This window comes from Archocentrus centrarchus, chromosome 15, assembly GCF_007364275.1.
Source record: "Archocentrus centrarchus isolate MPI-CPG fArcCen1 chromosome 15, fArcCen1, whole genome shotgun sequence".
In the NCBI taxonomy this organism is placed as follows: Eukaryota; Metazoa; Chordata; class Actinopteri; order Cichliformes; family Cichlidae; genus Archocentrus; species Archocentrus centrarchus.
Genome location: NC_044360.1, coordinates 17,957,756 through 17,972,853, shown reverse-complemented (window position 1 = coordinate 17,972,853; position 15,098 = coordinate 17,957,756). Strand labels below are relative to the sequence as shown.

Here is a 15,098-nt window from a genome sequence, read left to right as displayed (position 1 = left end):
TGGGGGTTGCCAACACTACACTATATAACCTTTGTCTCTTCTTATGTTCTGGGAGCTAGGGCAATTAGAGACATACCCTCTCCCAGGTCGCAAAGGAAAGCGCCTGTTTTGACATTGTCTTTTTGTAAATAAACTTTATGTTATACATTAAGACTGTCGGCGAAGGATTTCTTCAACCACATCATGAAACTACAATTTTGCCACCATAAACTACAGTGGTTAAAGAAAAACTGAATTTTTATTTGAGTATTGAACATCCTCAAGTATTAGGAAATTGTTAAAAAGATATAATTATTGTAATTTTACAGATAGTGTAACATTACAGAAGAGTAGTGTCATGAACTGCTGTGTGGCAGACAGGATAGGACCCCAGTGCACGACTCACGAGACAAGACTGAACTCAAAACTCAACATTTAGCTTTATTCTTTACTCAGCTGGTAAACTCAGGGAAAACATGGAATATACTGGGCTGGTCATGAGCCAAAATATACAAACTAAGGGACGAAACTCAGAAACACGGGACACAGGAAAACACAGCATGGGAACCACTGATGAGGAACAAAGGGAAACGCAGACAGTATATAAACACATACAAGGTAATCAAGGAGATTGGACACTGGGGAAAAAGACGAGACTGAAGTTAACAAAGTTAAACAGGGAATGACTAAATACAGAGACAGGACTAAAAAACTAAGACACCAGACAGAAACATCAATGAGTCAGGCACACAGCGGGAACACAGGGAGACAGGAACTAAATACAAAAACCATAACACAGAACAGAACTCAGATAAATAAACTAAGAATCAAAACAGAATCTGAATATTCAAACAAACAAACAAAAATCACTGGGTCCTTGACCCAGGACCATGACAAGTATTAAAAATAGAAATGAATATTTTATTATTCTTCAGATATCCACAAATTTAATGAGTTTGAACAATAAATGTTAAATGCCTGTTAAATTACAGGTTTGCATTAAAAATGCAAATCATTTAATAACATTTTACATAATATTTTTTGTAATTAATTTGTTTTTTGTAATATAAAAATATCAGTAAGAAGTGACTTTTGCATTTTAGTTTTTAACAGAAACAGCAGGTGTATGGTGGGCACTCTCCAGTGCAAACTCAGCTTTTAAATGGCAAAGCATTGTGGATCCGGGACACTTATAAGGGGACAGTGTGGAGTTTTCAACCTTTTGGAAGAGAAGGTGGAGTATTTTATCAAATATCCAGCAACAAAGTAAAAAATTGTTGGAGGAAAAGGGACCTTTTATATCTTGAACTGGTGAAGGAGAACAAATGGACCTTACAAGGTCCATCTGTGTGTTTATTGTCGGATAAGCACAGTGGATGTGAGAACATTCTGAAATTGCTGCCAAAACAACAATAGCTAATAATTTTGATGGAGGGAAGAAAGGACCATTCACAATCAGCAGTGGGCATAATTGTACACATTGCATCTGCAAGGCAAGTATGGCAAATTCAAGCTCTATAGCATTAGTTTGTTAATTAATATAACACACCGTCTTTACTCCAGCTTTGCACTAAATCTGTATAACAAGTAATAGTGGATTTACTCAACAGCTAACTATTAAACTATTACTACTACCACACTGGTCAACAAAAAAAAAAACCTTTTTGTCTGCTACCTGAGGAAGATCAGCTGATTTTTACTAATTTGGGTATGCTGATTCTAAATATGCAAACAGCCTTTCTCTAGCATGTCAGGATCTTGAGTCACGTAACTATGCGATTAAATGCCAATCACCAAACTCGACGTCAATGATTTTATTAGAAAAGTACACCATGAACATACAATTGGTGAAAAAACACACAGATGGGGTGCCAGGATAGCTCAGGGCGTAAGCAGGTGACCATGTATTCCGTTAGGCTGTGTGGCTGGCGCATGTTTGAGTTCTGGCCTGTCGCCATTTGCTGCATGTCTTCCGCCATTTCTCCTTCCCACTTTCCTGTCTAGCTCCACTGGAAAACTATCAAAGATGAAAAGGCCAAAAAAATATCTTAAAAAAAACCCCACAGATACCAAAATCAATCATATCAGGAATCTTAAACTGATACAGCCGGTTTCCCAGTCATGGATTAAGCATGGTCCTAGAATAAAAGGAAAAAGTCAATGAAGACCACAATAGGAAAATGTATTAAATCCAGGATTAGACATAATCCCTATACGGGAAACTGGGCCATACAGTCCACAATTAGTCTGCCTAAACAGTTCAAAAGTGTGATCACATCACCCAAATTGGGTGGAAAGAAGTGAAGATGAGAGTGAAGGAAGTGAATCAGTGACATTCTGCAGCCCATGTGTTTAAATGATATGAGCATGTCATCAACTAGTTCTTTAAAGTTTGTGGCTTTGTGGTTGCCCAAGAAATTCTGTACCACCTGAACAAGTGATTCCCATGCTCTTAGTGCAAGGGGTCTCAGCTTAGATGAAAAATCTTTGTCTCTAATAAGCTCACGGACTTGGGGTCCATCAAAGATCCCAGCTTTAAGCTTGGCATCACTTTGGACTGCCCCAGAAACACTATTCCATTACTTGATGTAGCACTATGTTTTGATGACTGTTTTAAAATGGAAAAACAAATAAGTGCTGTCACTAAAAGTAGTTTTTATCAGCTCTGCACAGAAAGTAAGTGTGTCCTAATTGCTTAAGAATTGCCATTGCAAAAATAAATCTGTTCATTCTGTAATTTATGCCATTCAGTGTAGCTTTAAGTAAGTGAAAAATTATATAAAGTGATGAAGTGGACTTAGAGCAGCAGTAGATTTTATTTTATTTCAAAATGTTTTAAATGTTTTTACATGTTTTACATGTAGTAATGCTGTATCACTAGCGGAACAAATCAGAGCCGGGCCGGGGGGAGGGCAAGTGACCGGGCCCTTTATACCCAAATAGTAAAGCTCATCATAACATCATTTTACAACACACACATGCCCGCAACAGCGGGAATGTGAATGTTTTGAAGTGCCACTCATGTTAGCTTAGTCCTATCATGATCCTGGGTCAGTGGTTCAGTGTTTTGAGTTTTTGTGGAGTTCTGTTTTCTGGTTGTTTGGGATTTTTGGAATTTTAGTGTGTCTTTGTTTTCTGTTTAGTTTTCCATGTTCTGGTTTTCCCTGTGCTCCTGTGTGTTTAAGTCTTGGCCCTTTTGGGTTTAGGTTCCCTTTCCCTTAGCTCTGTGTGTCACTCTCCCTGTGTTAAGTCTGGATGTATTTGGTTAGGTCACTTCCTGTTTTATTTTGACAATTTTTTGTGTTCCTTGTGCTTTGTGTTTAGGTTTACTTCCCCTTGTCTCCTTAGTGTATTTCGTTCACCTGTGTTGTCACCTGTTTCCTTTTCCCTCGTTATCCCTTTGTGTATTTAAGGTCTCTGTGTTTAGTTCCTTGTCGCGTTGTCAGTTAATCGTTGGTTTTTCCCTGCTGTGGGCTTTATGCCACGTTCATGTTCATGTGTATGCTACGTTCTAGTATTTTTTGGATTAAAGCGTCTAGTCATTGCTAACCTGGGCGTCTGAGTCCTGCATTGGGGTCCTCTGCCACACTGGCCACAGCCTAAACCTGACAAGTCCATAAAAATGCTCCACTTAGTTTACAATCTGTTGCCACGTGACTGATGATGACCTTGGTGGAAGGTTGGTGACAAGTTTTACCCAAAACACACTTGGAGAAAATATCAGCCATCCACTTGAAAATTTGCGTGTCATAAAGTTAAATGTAAGAGTGAAAATAAAGCCAGTCATTCAGCACAACATTTTATTCAATATTTTACACCTACTACATCACTAAAGTCAGTCGGTCTTTTTAAAGTTTTTAGCAACCATGACTCAGTCCTGACTGTGGCAACCTTTAAAACCCCCGTGTAAAACAGGAATGACGCGTGATGTAAAGTAGTCTATACCTTTGGCCATATACCGTGCTCATCTGGATGCACTCAGGAGAGGGCCCACCTTCTCCAGCTCTCCTTGGACGTGAGTCCTGGCCACCTGAAATCCTATCCTCTCTCCCATCCGGGTCACCTCTAGGCCCAGGCCGGGGGCGTGCCGTCCTCCCAGCCCCCCCAGAAGCTCCGCCGCTGTGCAGTATTATACTATTAGAGTATTATGACATTATCACACAAAGCTAATATTTTATTAAGCGCAAATATTTCAATGTCCATATCAATTAAATACACCATTTTATGTGGAATCACATCTGATCAGTCATTTGATCAGAGTTGTAATTGGGATAACAGCATTTTCAAATACAAGAGTATTTGTCGTTATTATTAGGTCATTTCCTTATTGTTACACATACACACGCATTTTATTTAATAGAAGAAAATCCACAAAAATCCACAAGATTTCATGTGACTTTAAAGCTACAAATTTGTTTTAATTTAAGATCTCGTAAAAATACACAAATCTTATGCATTTTAAATACAGACAATTTCTGTTTGCTTGTTTCTTCTGCCATTTCCACACAGCTGTAGTAATTTTACCATTTTTACACTGTTTTGACGAAGATGTGTTCATACCTGCAAATTGCATTCTGGACCATAATTCTGAAAAAAGACAAAACTTTTTCGGTTCACATTTTAAGTTCTTTTTTAGAAGGTGAATGAAAGGAATGGTGTGTGTATATTGTTTTATACAATGAATCTCAAACACAATTAGTGGAAATTCTGTAATAAGGTCAAAAACACCAAGAGACTTGGTCTATCTGTGAGTTTATTAAAACTACATATACTGTGTATGCAATCTTCTGCCATGAAAAGGTTGTGGTATTCACAACAAAAAAGTAAAGAGGTGTGTCATTCCAGCACTGTACATTTGAACTCAGTTTGAAATACACAGTACTGGTTAAAAATTATAAACATATTTTTGCGTGGAGTACTGTGATTTATTGTCCTGTCTTGTCTGTGATTTATTGTCCCTTCTTGTCTGTGCTTTCTTGCCTCAGCTTGTGGTGTCTCTGTTGTTCCTGACGGCCATAGCAGGCCTAGGAGTCACACTAGGAGAAGATTATGGTCCAAACACTGAGCGATCTTCAAAAAATGCTGGTGTATACTATGCAAATCCAGTCTTGTTTGCAGTCACATGGGTAATTATAGCAGGCTTTGTATTAATGTATTTATTTGCTCTGCCAATAAATGTGAAAGGATATGTTTTCATGTTCTGATATGTCTTCTTTGTTAGATCCTGGTCCTGCTGTGCCAGGAAGGAGTGAGACGGGAAAGAGCAATAGACTCTGCCTGTCTTTTCCTCTTCTGGTTACTCCTTGTACTGTGCAATGTCTTTCCTTTCCAGACCCTCCTACGAGAGGCACTCAGACTGGTACGAGTGAAGACATTTAATCAACTTAGAATTACACTAGAAGGCAAATAGTAGACTTACTCAGGCACAGTGATTGCACTGTGCCTGTGAGGCCTTTTTAGCTCTCTGTATTTTGCAGTAACACACTTTCATCTTCCTCACTCTTTAATGTTTATCTTTCTCTCATCTTTGGCGATTAGGGGGAGGTCAGTGATGTCCCACGTTTCTGCCTTTTCTACATTTCTTTTGGTCTTCAATTGATTGCACTGGTTCTTTCTGGTGTGGCCGATATCCCCCCAGAAGCTAAGGACCTTGTGAAAAAGGTATCCTTTATTTGTTATTTGGTTTGTTTGTTTGTTTTCATAGGGTAATGTTCATAATCATGGAGTAAATATGATACACTGGACATTTAACCTTGTTTTATTTCACAGAATCCTGAAGCAGGTGCACCATTTTTGAGCAGAATCACATTCAACTGGTTAAACAGGTAAGATCAAGGTCACTGTAAGAGGAATCAAACATCTATATGTGTTCTCCATGCCTTCACAGTTCTCCTTGTTTTTGCAGTATGGTGGTGAAAGGCTACAAACAACCTCTGGTTCAGGAGGACATGTGGGATCTAAATGATAAAGATAGCACTGCTTTCATCAGCGAGCGTTTCCAGCATTTCATGAAGCCTGAGTTGGCTGCAGCTAGGGTCCGCTTCCAGAACAAGTTGAAGAAGAAACCAGCAAAAAACAGAGACAATGGCCACGAAGACCCATATCAAAATGGACCTTCCAGCGGTCTGGGGAAAGGTGTGAGTCAGGATGTACTTATGATGGTGAGAGCATTGTAACAAAAACACCTCCACACACATACAGTATATTTTGCTGCACTCCAAATGTATTTCAGTAACACCACTGATAGATTTTCAGGTATCCCACATATTATGTTGCTGTTGAATAAATCTCGCTCAACTGTGCTCAAACAATATGTTCCTTTAGGAGGAAAGGGGGAAGAAAGAAGGTGAAAAGAAAAAGAAAAAGGACAAAAAGGAGGAGGAAGAAAACTATCCGAATTCATGGCTGATTACCACCATTTACAAGACCTTTAAATGGCTTCTGATTGAATCTGCCGTTTTCAAACTAATGCAAGATGTCCTACCTTTTGTCAGTCCTCAACTCCTTAAGTGAGTAAGGTATTGCAGAATATTACAGAATCAAAACAACAGATATAACAGAAGAACAATGTAGTTGTTTGTGTTTAATCAGCCACAATGTAGCTTGACTTTAAACCATTTGTTCAGCCACTCAGCTGTGTTCTGCTAGGAGCTGAAGCAGTTTAGACAATTTATATAAATTTCTCTCACAGATGCAGCAGTATTCCAAAGTCTGTGTAAACATTTTTTAAAGCAGTTTTGGTTGTCCTTGACAGTTTTTAAAATCCACATGTTATGACCTTGTTAAAGCCTTTGAGTTAACTATTGACTAGTCACTGATCAGTTTAAACAACTGATAACACAAATGCCTGAATGGAAACAGAAATTTGTTAGATAAGTGCTAAAGAGGAAGCAGGGAATAAGGAAAAGGTAAAATACTCTAGCTAGATACTGGGCAGGTGGTAGCATGTGTTGAGGTGCTACATCATGTTTTCTTTCTTTTTTTTTCCTAGACTGATGATCTCCTTCACTCAGGACAAATCCAAATATGCCTGGGAAGGGTATTTGTATGCAGTGTTGCTGCTGGTAGTGGCCCTTCTGCAGTCTCTGTTCCTGCAACAGTATTTCCAGCGCTGCTTTGTGTTGGGAATGAAGGTTCGCACTGCACTTATGGCTGCTGTGTACAAAAAGGTAAAGGTAGGGTAAAGGTATGCATTCTAAATCATAACTGGTGATGACCCTGACCCTATCCCTAACCATAACCATAAACCTAGGCAATCAGAATGTTTAATTTTTGTTTTTACTAAATTGTTCAGGAATCAGGAAACAAAGAAAATAATCATTCTAACTGACAAATGTCAAAAACTATTTACATTTTTTCCAAAGAAAAAAAAATCAGTTTTGCGTTCTCCAAAATGTAGGTTTGGGCTAGGCTTAGGACTGTCACCTATGATGACTTAGACTGCACAGGGATAACCAGCTAGTTAAAAGAAAAAAGAACCTCCACGATCCACCTGCTGCTTTGCTCGTTTACAAAAACACATAGAGTATGAAATAAAAATCAGCCTTATGTCTTTTCTTCTTTCTTCCCATTTCCTTATTAATATGCCTTCTTTATCTCTTTTCCAAGGCATTAGTGGTGTCCAGTGACACTCGTAAGGAGTCAACAGTAGGAGAAACAGTGAACCTGATGTCAGCAGATGCCCAGCGCTTTAATGATGTGACCAACTTCATCCACCTGCTGTGGTCCTGCCCTCTGCAGATCATCATATCTACTGTTTTCCTGTGGCTGGAGTTAGGACCTTCTGTGCTGGCAGGACTGGGAGTTATGGTGTTAATGGTTCCAATCAATGGACTGTTAGCAACCAAAGCCAGAAAAATCCAGGTCAGCAGAAATAGTTGCAACATCTTTTGTACATACAGTGAGGTCCATAAGTTTCTGAACAGTGACACAATTATTGTAATTTTGCCTCTGTACAGCACCATGGTGGATTTTAAGTTAACCAATTAAGATGTGAATGAAGACTTCCAGCTGTAGTTGATGAGGGTTAACAGAAATATTGCCTCAACTGTTCAGGAATTAGAGCCATTGTTATATAGGGTCCCCCATTTTTAGAGGCTCAAAAGTAAGTAAAGTAAGTAAAGTAGTATCAGAAAGTTAGCAAAAAACAAAACATTAGGAGTGACCAAATCAACAATCTGGTCCATTCTTAAAACGAAAGACTGCACTGGTCAATTCAACAACACCAAAAGGCCTAAAAAAACCAAAGAAGACAGCCAAAGTGCATCCATCCATCCATCCATCTGACCAAATCAGGAACACTCTCACATTCTACAATTAAGAGATGCATGAATGAGCCTTCACAAATGGAAATACAGAGGATTTACAACAAGCTGCAAACCACTGGTTATGCTCCAGAACAGGAACAAATTAGACTTTCCAGAAAAAGATCTAAAAGAGCCACAGTTCTGGAAGTAAAAAAATATTTTGACAGATGTACTTTCAACATAATAATGGGAAAAGAAAAGTACAGAGAAAGAGAGAAACAACTCATGATCTGAAGCACAGCATTTGGTGATGTCCATGGGTCTTTTAGGGAAAAAAATCTGAACTTTATATTGCCTCTGATGTAGCATCTAAGTGTGTGATAGATAAAGTACAGAAATACTTAGAATAAATTGCTGTTCAAAATATTTCATTTAAAGGTGTTCTGATAGAAATTATAGTTCCAAATATTTTGATATTTTTCTGTCTGTTTAACATGAGCTGCATTGTATCTCTTTTTAGATGAAGAACATGAAGTTTAAAGACAAGAGAATGAAAATTATGAATGAAATTCTAGATGGAATCAAGGTGAGGTCCCTTATTCAGTGTATTCATGGAGTATGTAGGAGCCTTCCTGTTATGTAAAGCTTTTATGCTTCATAAAACTGCATGCAGTGGCTTCATAAACTGTAAGTTCACTGCTTTCCCACCCTTCCTTTTGCCTTGCTGCCTCCTGCCTGTTTTTGTCTTTGGTCTCCCACCAGATTCTGAAGTTGTATGCTTGGGAGCCATCCTTCCAGAAACAGGTGGAAGACATTAGAGGTGAAGAACTAAAAGTCATGAAGAGGTTTGCCTACCTGACAGCCATCTCGGTCTTTATCTTCCGCTGCACTCCAGCTGTGGTGAGTTCTATGAAGGAGCTTTGCAAAGAGACTAGAATCAATTGGAAAACAACCTTTTTTCTTAAACTGTCTTTACTCGCAGGTTTCTCTGGCCACATTTGCAGTGTTTGTAAGTGTGAGCAGCGATAATGTGTTAACTGCTGAGAAAGCTTTTACTTCCATCTCTCTCTTCAACATCGTCCGATCTCCTCTGGCAACGCTGCCCATGCTCATTGCTTCCATTGTGCAAGTGAGTGAACAGAACTACATGGGGCACATATACCAAGCCTGTAATAAAAGTATGCTTAATTCGTTCTTTGAAATTTCAGACAACAGTCTCTAAGAAGCGCCTGGAGAAGTTTCTGGCAGGGGAAGACATTGACAGTGACATTGTCTGCCATGACCCCAGTTTCAGTATGTTCAGTATGTTCATTAGAATTTGCACTTGCACTTGCATTTGCACTTCAGCTGAACATTGAAGATTAGTCCCCATTTTTTTTACAGAACATCTCTTCTCATATCTGTCTCGGTCTGCTTTCATTTTTCAGACACTGCTGTGAGCATATGCAATGGTTCCTTTGCTTGGGAAAAAGATGCAAATCCTCTCCTGAAAAAGTACGTTTGTTTTGCTTACCACAAAGTTACACATTTGCACAGCTACCTTTCAACTAAGTCACATTACTAATTAACTTAATCAACTGTTAGATATTGTCCCAGGTGATTTTTGGCATTGCTTATATATATATATATAAAAGCTCAGGTCCTCTACCAGAGGCCTGGGAGCTTGAGGGTCCTGTGCATTATCTTAGCTGTTCCTAGGACTACGCTCTTCTGGACAGAGATCTTGGATGTCGTTCTTGGAATCTGTTGGAGCCCTTCTCATGGTTTGGGGGTCCTTGCCCCGAGTGTTCCAGTTACCACAGGGACCACTGTTGCCTTTACCTTCCACATCCTTTCTAGTTCTTCTCTGAGCCCTTGGTATTTGTCAAGCTTCTTGTCTTCCTTCTTCCTGATGTTGCCATCACTATGTCCTACTTCCTTTGTTTGTCCACCACTACTATATCTGGTTGGTTAGCCATCACCAGTTTGTCTGTCTGTATCTGGAAGTCCCACAGGATCTTAGCTTGGTTATTCTCAACCACCCTCAGGGGTGTATCCCATTTTGACCTCGGGACTTCCAGGTCTTACTTGGCACAGATGTTCCTACATATTATGCCAGCCACTTGGTTATGACATTCCATGTATGCCCTGCCTGCTAGCATCTTGCACCCTGCTGTTATGTGCTGGATTGTGTCAGGGGCATCTCTGCACAGCCTGCACCTAGGGTCTTGCCTGGTGTGGTAGACCCCAGCCTCTATCGATCTTGTGCTCAGAGCTCGCTCCTGTGCTGCCATGATTACTGCCTCTGTGCTGTCTGTCAGTCCAGCTTTGTCCAGCCATTGGCAGGATGTTTTGCTATCAGCCAACTGTTCTATCTGCTGGTGGTACATGCCGTGCAGGGGCCTGTCCTTCCATGATTGTTCTTGTTCTTCCTCCTCTTGTGTGTCTAATTTCTGCTGCCTGGGGTATTCACTAAGCACCTGATCCTTTGTGGCCATCTTCCTGATCTATTCATGGATCTTTGTTGTTTCGTCTCGGATAGTGGTTCCGACACTCATGAGTCCTCTGCCTCCTTCCTGCCACTTAGCGTACAGTCTCAGGATGCTTGATATGGGGTGAAACCCTCCATACATGGTAAGGGGCTTTCTTGTCTTGATGTCAGTGGCTTCTATCTCCTCCTTTGGTCAGCTTATTATCCCAGCAGGGTGTCTAACAACTGGCAGGGTGTACTTGTTGACTGCCCAGATCTTGTTTTCCCATTCAGCTGACTCTTTAGGACTTGTCTTACTCTCTGCAGGTACTTGGAGGTTGCAGCTTTCCTAGCAGCCTCTTTAGCCGCATTTCCATACGGGACGACTCGGCCCGGGTCGACTCGGTCAACACAATTCTGCACGGTCGTGTTGTGTTTCCATTGCAATTTAGGACCACCACAGTGTGGGTGGAGTCGATATAGCAGCGCGGGCGGTAGTCTCATGACGTGACTCGTGCGCGGCTCAAAACACAACACAACAATAGATGAGATAGAGGCAAGCTAACAGCTAATGCCAGTTTAATATAATCATCATGCATAAGTCCCCCGTACAATGTTTTAATGGATGAAGGTTATCATTGTTAAGTATAACCCTATACCCCCGAACATAATCGGCTCAGTGTACTTCAAAAGAGCTGCCGTTCGCGGACTTACGGCAACAATTACCATAATAAAACCACAGTAATACCCTATATTGGTTGTGAAGTGCAGTTTCTCAGCTTTCAGAAACTGTTTGAATTTTTCCAATAGGACAAACGGTCGCGTTATTACGGTAATTCAAAGTTCCTTTGATCAGCCCTCTGGTTGGCTCTGTGCTAACCAGCTGTTCGGCTGGTAGGGGCAGGTAACGGTGCTTCAGCGGTGATCGCACGGCAGTATCGGGTTATAATATGTATGCTGTGTGAGTATTTCACATGGCTCTCATGTTGCAAAACTACTGCTGCAAACTGTCGTCTGGGGATTCAACCGGTGCTTTGCGTGCCTCCAGTTTCTTGCTGTAGGGTTTTAAAAACGGCACGTTTGATTGTGGTGAAGGAGTCACTCTCATGCCTCCGATAGTGACAACACTCCCTGGCCAATCAGTGGCATGCTGTCCTCTGCGTCACATTTTTGTATCGCCTCATATAGCTCAGAACCTCGGGTGAGTGGGTACGGAAAAGGACCGGCAAACTTGTACCAGTTACTAATGGAAACGCCGTCAAACCGCGGCGAGTCGAGGTGACCCATGCTGAGTCAGCCCGTATGGAAATGCGGCTTTTGTGGTTCCCATTTGCCTTTGGGATTCCCAGGTACTTGTAGCTATTCTCAATGTCTGCAATGTTGCCTTCTGGTAGTGCAATCCCCTCAGTTCTGACTACCTTCCCTCTCTTTGTTACATCTGACTACACTTCTCCAGTCCAAATGACATTCCAGTGTCATTGCTGTAGATCCGTGTGGTGTGGTCAGTGAATTGATATCTCGTTCACTCCTGGCATACAGCTTGATATTATCCACGTACAGGAGGTGGCTGATGGTTGCTCCATTTTGTAGTCGGTATCCGTAGCAAGTCTTGTCAATGACTGAGCATCTGCTTGGTAAATCCTGCACTTGATAGTGACTTGTGCAGTTGCCCTCTAGTGTTGTTCTCCACATTCCCATTGAGTTCCAGGCATTCCAGGATCCATGTGTATGGCATCGAGTCATAGGCTTTCTTGTAGTCAATCCAGGCGGTGCACAGGTTGGTTGGTCTGGTCTTACAGTCTCAAATGACTGCTGAATCTACCAGTAGCTGGTGTTTTGCTCTTCTGGTATCTCTGCCAATTCCTTTCTGGGCCCTGCTCATGTATTGTGTCACATGCCTGCTCATCTTAGCTACTATGATGCCAGACAGGAGTTTCCATGTTGTACTGAGGCAGGTTATTGGCTGGTAGTTGGATGGGACTGGTCCCTTCTGGGGTTCCTTGGGGATCAGGTCAATCCGGCCTTCAGTCAGCCAGTAGGTGTGAATCATGTCAGGGCCTGGTGCTGTCCAGCTCTTCATATGTGAGACTCTTTCTTGGATGTCTGCTAGAGTGATGGTCACTGGAGCCTGTTCAGGGAGGTTGCTATGGTCTGTTCTTAGATCCACTAGCCACTGAGCATTGGTATTGTGTGTTCCATCCGTCTCCCATATGCTCTTCCAGTATTGCTCCATCTCCAGCCTCGGTGAGGGTGCTGTTCTCATATTGTTCCCCTGCCACTGAGAGTGCACATTGGATGGTTCAGTTGAGAACATCTGGCTTCTATCTCTCTGGTATACCTCTTCAGGTGGTTAGCCAAGGCTTTGAGATTTTGCTTGGCAGTCTCTAAGGCCTCGGGTATGGACAGCTTGTTGTACTTCTTAGGCACCCTTCTATATCACACCTTTCTACAACTCTGATAGCTGGCTAACTTCCCTCCTTGCCACTTTGATCTTAGCCTCTAGCCGTCTTTTCCATGGAAGGTACTGCTCCTTGTGGCTGTTCACCTTATAGCCAAGTATCTTAAGGATTACTGCTGCCATGGTATAGATCAAGTGATTGGTTTCAGCGATGGTCAAAGTAGGGATTGTGTATACACACACACACATATATATATGTTATCTTTGGACTAGTTTCAATTAAATATGGGGTTTACATGATTTTGGAAACTACACTCCATACAGTGTCCCAAGCATTTATGAAACAGGGTTGTATTTGCCCCTGCTGTATTCACAGTACTGAGCATATTTATTATGTGTGTAATATCCAGTGTGAATTTGGACATTAAGCCTGGTCACTTGGTTGCAGTAGTGGGAGCTGTTGGGTCAGGAAAGTCGTCTCTTATGTCAGCCCTCATGGGAGAGATGTACATTACCAAAGGGTTCATCAACATTCAGGTGATGCCTTATTTTTCTCTTTGCATTTTCTTTGTATATGTGTTTTTTCTCTTTTGTATACAGAACATCTAGTTAATTATTAACTGTAAATGATTCTTGATCCAATGATTTACTGGGTTTATTTGTTGACTAAAAGTATATAATAACTCTACACAGCAGTATTTAGATTCAAGAAGGGCTGGAAAATAGTAAAGTGTACAAGAGTTTAACAATTAGTATACAATGTTTTGAAAATAAGCACAACTTTTGTAAATCACCTATGAAACTAACTCCTAACCACCTCAATCCCCTAAGAGTTAAAAAACAAATTGTGGCAATCAAGATCCAATCTCATATGAGATTTTTAGTAGATGCGCCTAAGGTGTGAATTTGAACACTGTAGGTCACATCATTCTTGAGATGTGTCCAACATTAAAGTTTTTGTAGAACAGACTCTGCTGACACTGACAACAAGGCTATGACATTAGCTCAAATTTTTCTTTGAGACAGCCAGGTTAACAAAGCTAACGCCAGTTGTACGCCACCTGTTCAAAAAACTATTTTATCCATAATGAACAGCAAATTACTCAAACAATTTTACTCTTGGAAGAGGCAAAGATGTAGATTGAATAAACTGTTCTCTGAAAAATTCAGTTCATTTAAAGTGGATTTTTTTCCCCAACTAGCCACTGTAGCATTTGGTCTGGATGAAAAACTTTAAGGATGCCAAATTTTCTATGGCGAACAGTACTCTAATCTGACTACTTTTTCTCGGTAACAAGTAATCTCACGTGTTACTATTTGTAGTCCAGTAATCAGATTAAAGTTAATTATCCAAGTCACTGTGCGTTACTATTTTTGTCATTTTCCTCAGTAAAAAGATATATTTTTGCTTTCTTCTTGCGTCTCAGGGAGTGATGTCTGGCCAGTGCGATAATTAAATCCCGTTTTCAGCATAAGGACAATAACAGCACACAGCGACACAAATGTAAACAATGGAGGGAGGAGAGAGATGCGCGTTGTCTAGCTGGAAATACAGGCACTATTCTGAGTTTGTGTCAGCTAAAGATGACAATATCAAGGTTAGTTGTACACTCTGTGCTGGTGGCAAAGTGCTATCTAGCTTCAAAAACACTACGTCAAAGTTGAAGAAACATCTGGAGTTGCAGCATGTGGCTGCGGCTAATGCAGGAGCCCCCCCCCCGCCCCCCCCCCCCCAGCACCCAAACAACAAAAGCTGGACTTCGGTGCAAAACCAGTAAGTGGGGAAGAGCTGCAGAAGTTGGTCAGACAGTATGTAGCAGAGGAAATTCTGCCCTTAAACACGGTTGACTCGCCCTCATTCCGTGGTTGTCATTTTTAGGTTGAGGCAGTGCCATAAAGTGATTATCGGTATTTGCCAGTAAGTGATTGCCTGTATTTAAACGTCTGTAAATGACTTGTTGACCTATAATCTGTGAAGCATATGTCAAACATGTCTCTCATGAATGATATCAGGTCATTTGAGTGA

General features: G+C 41.0%; 1 protein-coding gene across 3 annotated transcripts in view; it reads left to right on the top strand.

Moving 5' to 3' along the window:
- The window catches only part of LOC115793631 (canalicular multispecific organic anion transporter 1-like), a 50,654-nt gene that overhangs the window by 16,794 nt on the left and 18,762 nt on the right, over positions 1–15,098 (top strand). For 2 of the 3 annotated variants that reach the window (XM_030748678.1, XM_030748676.1), the window contains exons 3-16: positions 4,965–5,105; positions 5,201–5,338; positions 5,518–5,640; positions 5,749–5,804; positions 5,885–6,140; positions 6,304–6,488; positions 6,971–7,148; positions 7,588–7,842; positions 8,746–8,811; positions 8,988–9,125; positions 9,208–9,354; positions 9,434–9,527; positions 9,653–9,719; positions 13,483–13,609. In XM_030748678.1, coding sequence (XP_030604538.1) covers positions 4,965–5,105; positions 5,201–5,338; positions 5,518–5,640; positions 5,749–5,804; positions 5,885–6,140; positions 6,304–6,488; positions 6,971–7,148; positions 7,588–7,842; positions 8,746–8,811; positions 8,988–9,125; positions 9,208–9,354; positions 9,434–9,527; positions 9,653–9,719; positions 13,483–13,609 — 1,971 coding nt within the window. The remainder of the gene's footprint in view (positions 1–4,964; positions 5,106–5,200; positions 5,339–5,517; positions 5,641–5,748; positions 5,805–5,884; positions 6,141–6,303; positions 6,489–6,970; positions 7,149–7,587; positions 7,843–8,745; positions 8,812–8,987; positions 9,126–9,207; positions 9,355–9,433; positions 9,528–9,652; positions 9,720–13,482; positions 13,610–15,098) is intronic. The other variant, XM_030748677.1, reaches the window with a different exon arrangement.